Source organism: Sorex fumeus, unplaced genomic scaffold (genome assembly GCF_029834395.1).
Source record: "Sorex fumeus unplaced genomic scaffold, SorFum_2.1 ptg000005l, whole genome shotgun sequence".
In the NCBI taxonomy this organism is placed as follows: domain Eukaryota; kingdom Metazoa; phylum Chordata; class Mammalia; order Eulipotyphla; family Soricidae; genus Sorex; species Sorex fumeus.
This window is the reverse complement of record NW_026606062.1, coordinates 6,821,740-6,826,858: the sequence shown is the minus strand read 5'-3', so window position 1 is coordinate 6,826,858 and position 5,119 is coordinate 6,821,740. Positions and strand designations below refer to the sequence as shown.

The 5,119-nt window shown below is 50.0% G+C and overlaps 1 protein-coding gene across 1 annotated transcript; it reads right to left on the bottom strand.

Moving 5' to 3' along the window:
- Positions 1-942: 942 nt before the first annotated feature.
- On the bottom strand, positions 943-1,887 carry LOC130030192 (uncharacterized). Its single transcript, XM_056121426.1, has one exon. It carries the CDS (start codon positions 1,885-1,887, stop codon positions 943-945), a length of 945 nt encoding a protein of 314 aa, XP_055977401.1.
- Positions 1,888-5,119: the final 3,232 nt, after the last annotated feature.

Here is a 5,119-nt window from a genome sequence, read left to right as displayed (position 1 = left end):
TTCCTTTCCTTTCCTTTCCTTTTTCCTTTCTTCTTATTGACTCAACGTGAGATATAGTTCCAAAACTTTCATGTTTTGAGTTTCAGTCATCCAATGATCGAACACTCATCCCTCCACCAGTGCACATTTTCCACCACCAATGTTCCCAGTATACCCCACCCCTTTCCAACCCTCCCCCTGCCTCCATGGTAGACGATTTCCTCCATACTCTCTCTCTACTTTGGGGCATTATGGTTTGCAATATAGATACTACAAGGCTGTGTGAACTCATTTTCAATCCCTGCCTCAAAACTTGCTAAAGCTGCTAATTCACATCCAAGTTTAAACCTCATCAGTGTTCTACTGACTGATACCATTCTTTCTGAGATGAGTTAACACACAATAAAGGTTTTCCAGAACCCCAAAGAGTTCACTGTTTTTTGTAAGCTACATTAAAAGTATATTTACCCAGGTTGGCCGTGTGCAAGGCTGATGCCCTACCCGCTGTGCTATTGCTCCAGCCCCAGCTAACTAACTACTGAGACACAGAACGACTTGCCAAAGATGCTGGCCTAGGTTGGAATAAAAGACATAGGGAGACAGCTCAAGGGTCAGAACACATGCCTAGTGCACATGAGACCCCCAAGGCTCTCACAGAACCACCTGCTGTGGTCCTGGTGACGCGCAAACACCAGAGGGAGCTCCTCTGCTTCCAAAAGAAAAGGTACACAAAAAGGTTGTGGGTGCTCTTCTGGAAGGAAAGACACAGAATGACTTCACGGAGGCCAGTTTGGTACAAGCAGCGGCCACGTTTATCAACCAGCCAAGTCACTCTGGGTTGCTCTCACCACTTTGAAAATGGAATCAAAGCACACCGCGGAGGTTTCGTAACAGTCGAACCCTCCCCGCCTCCACCCTTCCCGCCGCCTTCCACCCCCACCCCCCAGCGACTGGTCCTTTGCTTCAGAATGGCGGTGTTTTGTTTAAATTGGATGTTTGCTGTTCCTCTTCCCGGGACCTGGCGCCACACCACGGCTGGCAGTCCATCCGGCGGCATAACCGGCTCTGCAGTTCTCGATTCCAGAGCCCGTAGACCAGCGGGCTACAACACTGGGCCAAGACAAAGGCTCCGAAAAGCGTCAGGTTGAGAGCAAAATAAAACTTGCCACATACCTTGCCCAGCCCGATGAAGATCAGGGTGGGGATGACATGGAGGCCCATCTGCGCTAAATGAATCAGGACGGTCTTCCTGGCTTTGACATTGGACCGGCTGAAGTGGCCGGCCCGCCTGCCCTCCTGGTAGATCAGCGAGTAACTCACGAGAATGACAGACAGGAGGAGGACCTGGAGGACCAGGCCAGAGGCTCGGGCGGGCACCCCATTTAAGATCACCGGGCACTGGGGTTCCGAGCTGAAAACGGCCACTGGGCTGACACTAGTGCCCTCGAGGAGGAACAGGCAAACATTCTTGAGTATAATGACCAGCCACGTCCCTGCCAGAACCCTGGACTTCACTGCATTCCCGAGGGACAAGGATCTCAGTGGCCAACAGATCACCAGATAGGTGTGGGCGGCCATGAGGGCCAGAGTGAAGAGGATCCCCTCCCCCAGGCTGAGCTGCACCCCGAAAACCAGCCAGCACAGCAGCAGGGGGCTGCCCGCCCGCAGGGCCCGCATGCCCTGGAAGACCACCCCCAGCCCGCAGTAGGAAGAGACACAGAGTAAGTGGTGGCAAAGCAGCAGGTAGCGGGCCTCTCCTCGCATCTTCAGGCTCTGCGCCACGGTGGCCACGATGAGGACGGTCAGGCCCGTGGCAAAGCAGAAGATGACCGCGTAGACCGAGGCCTTGGCCGTGGCTTCCAGCCCCAGCCAGTCGGATATGTTGCAGCGCTCCGAAGACGAGTTCATGCTCGTCCCCAGGCCCTGGTGGGCTCCTGCGGGAGAGAAGGAGGCGTGAGTCCCCGAGTGGAAGGGATCCTTGCCGTGGCGGGACGCCCTCCCTAGCACCCCATCCCGTGGAGAGGGTGACCTCAGACAATCCTGACGCAGGTCCAAGGAGACAAGCCTCGACTTTCCTCTCGGCATCCGGGAGAGGCCTGGAAGGGTGACATTTCTTTTATTTCTTATTTTTCCTTTGGGGTACTAACGCTCTGGCCCCACCCCACTCAAAGGTTTGGAATTCCTGGAGCTCGTGGCCACAAATCCACGGATAAACGAGGAGTAGCACTCTGCACTGGACGGGATGTAAAAAAGAAGGCAACCAATCTCAATTAAGGAAATATAAACACACAAGACTTAACCTGTAGGGCTGGAGAGATAGCACAGCGGGTAGGGCGTCTGCCTTGCACACTGCCGACCCGGGTTCAATTCCCAGCACCCCATATGGTCCCCTGAGCACTGCCAGGAGTAAGCCCTGTGCATTGCCAGGTGTGACCCCAAAAGAAAAAAAAAAAGACTTAACCATTAGAAATCTCTTCTATAAAGGCTTAATGGTGGGGCTGGAGAGATAGCACAGCGGATAGGGCGTTTGCCTTGCACGCGGCCGACCCGGGTTCGATTCCCAGCATCCCATACGGGCCCCTGAGCACTGCCAGGGGTAACTCCTGAGTGTAGAGCCAGGAGTAACCCCTGTGCATCTCCGGGTGTGACCCAAAAAAAAGCAAAAAAAAAAAAGGCTTAATGGCTCCACGGTGAGATCCAACAATATTCACACACTTTGTTCTAAGGAAATGTTTTTTGGACACTTTGAGTGAATTATAACAAGCAATATAAAGTAGATTATTCAGGGCCTGCTCGAGGGGCAGGTTTGAGGGGTGGTTGGGAAAGTTGGAATTAATGGGGGTGGGAAGGTGCAATTTTGGTGGGATCGATGTTGGAATACTGAATTTAATAAACTGTGAACTGTAGCATTGTACTGTAGCACTGTCTTCCCGTTGTTCATCGATTTGCTCAAGCGGGCACCAGTAACATCCCCATTGTGAGACTTGCTACTGTTTTTGGCATATCAAATACGCCATGGGGAGCTTGCCAGGCTCTGCCGTGTGGGCGGGATACTCTTGGTAGCTTGCCGGGCTCTCCAAGAGGGATGGAGGAATTGAACCTGGGTCAGCCACATGCAAGGCAAACAGCCTACCTGCTGTGCTAACACTCCAGCCCATTAATTAATTAAAAAATAAAGTCACCTGACCATGAAGCCAACCTGTATTCTCAGACAGCAACCCCTCTAACCATCAGCACCCTCGAAGTTGGGACCTGATGGGTAGCTGGCAGCTTCCCTAAATTTTTTTTTTGGAAATCATTTGGGGGGGTACCACACCCGGTGATGCTCAGGGGGTCAATCCTGGCCCTGCACTCAAGACTTATTCCTGACAGGGCTCAGGGAACTATAAGGGATGCTGGGGATCATATCCAGATCAGCAGCATGGAAGGCAAATTCTCTATCCGCTGTGCTATGCCCTGGCCTTACAATTTTCCTAAATTTTGTCCTGGTAGGGCAACCACCAAGTCAAATATGGGGAGCCAGCGCCATAAATGGCTAATGAATAATGTCAGAAGAGATGCAAGTCAAGTCGCTGAAAGTTCAGGTACGTGGGTCTGCAGGCTGAGAACTCAGGATCACTCCTGGATGAGGGGTGGGACGAGTTCCCTTCCTGCTGTGGCCCTGGCAGCCACACCCCGCCCCCACACACACAAATGGCCCAACTTCACCGCTTCACAACTAACCTCTGAAGAGACACCAAGCTGAGGAAACTCCTAGGGACACTGGCTCAGCTAGCAATAAAGAACTCAGTAAATCCTCAGACAATGACTTCAGTAACTCCAACGTGAGCTAGAACAACTTCTACAAACTTCGATACGGAACTATTTTTTCATAATTCCATTTCATTGTAACAAGCAATATAAAATAAAGTCTTTAGTGTCTGCCAAGGAGGCAGGCTTGAAGGGGTGGGCGGGAAACTGGGCACAATGGTGGAGGGAAGGTCACACTGGTGGTGGGATTGGTGCTGGAACATTGAATGCCAAAATGACTGTATTATGGACAATTTGGTAAACCCAAGTGTTGAAATTACGTTCAAAATTTTCTTTAATAAATAAAGTTTTTAAAAAATCAATCATGATTCAGCAAAACATAAAATTATGCCTCTTTTAAAAATAATGAAAAGGGCTGGAGTCAAAGTACTCACAGGTAGGGCATTTGCCTTGCATCCTTCCGACCCAAGTTCAACCCCCAGCATCCCATATGATCCCCTGAGCACCACCAGGAGTAACTCCTGAGTGCGGAGCGAGGAGGAACCCCTAAGTATCACTGGGCATGACCCCCCAAAAAATCAAAATAAATAAATAAAACATAAAGCAAATGCATTAAAATTTTTTTAAAAAAAGAAAAAGAATGAAAGTCAAATATATTTTCAGCTAACCACAGAAGTATCCCATTTCCACCAGAAAGCACCTAACCCCACCTCCATCCCATTCCTCTGCCTGCTAGAGGATCTCCCCAAACCCAAGGGACAGGAGCTGATTCCCCGACACCCCAACTGGGATTTCTTTTTCTCCACCTCTGTGATATGGAACGATGGTGTCATAGTGCCATAACTCCACAGCTGGACATGCACTCAGAGTCAAGATTGCTCTCCTTCCTCACTAGGGCCCCACCTCAGTGTTGGCCTGTACAGAAGTTGTGAGGTGTCCTCACATTCCCTCTCTAAAGGTGCTGTTTCATGGTGGAGACTACCTTCAACCCAGCTCCTCTCAATTGGGGAAAGAAAAAAAAAAGTGTCTTTTGTTTGTTTTGCTTTGTCCCCAACAGTGCCATAGGGATATATGTGAACTGAATTCTGTTTTTTTTGAAAGGAGTTAAGGCCCTAATATGAGACTGACACCCAAGGACATGGACACAAGGGCCAGAAATATTGCCCCATAGTTGGAAATCTGTCTCATGAGCTGGGGGAGAAGGCAGCTGGGATAGAGAAGGGATCACTAAGACAATGTTGGTTGGTGGAATCATTTGGGATGGGAGATACGTGCTTAAAGTAGATAAAGGACCAAACATGATAACCTCTCAGTATCTGTATTGCAAACCATAATGCTCAAAAGTAGAGAGAATATGGGGGAAATTTTCTGTCATGGAGGAAGGCAGAGG

Coding starts and splice junctions, on each gene's coding strand:
- LOC130030192 (XM_056121426.1), bottom strand. CDS start 1,887: ATGAACTCGTCTTCGGAGCGCTGCAACATATCCGACTGGCTGGGGCTG.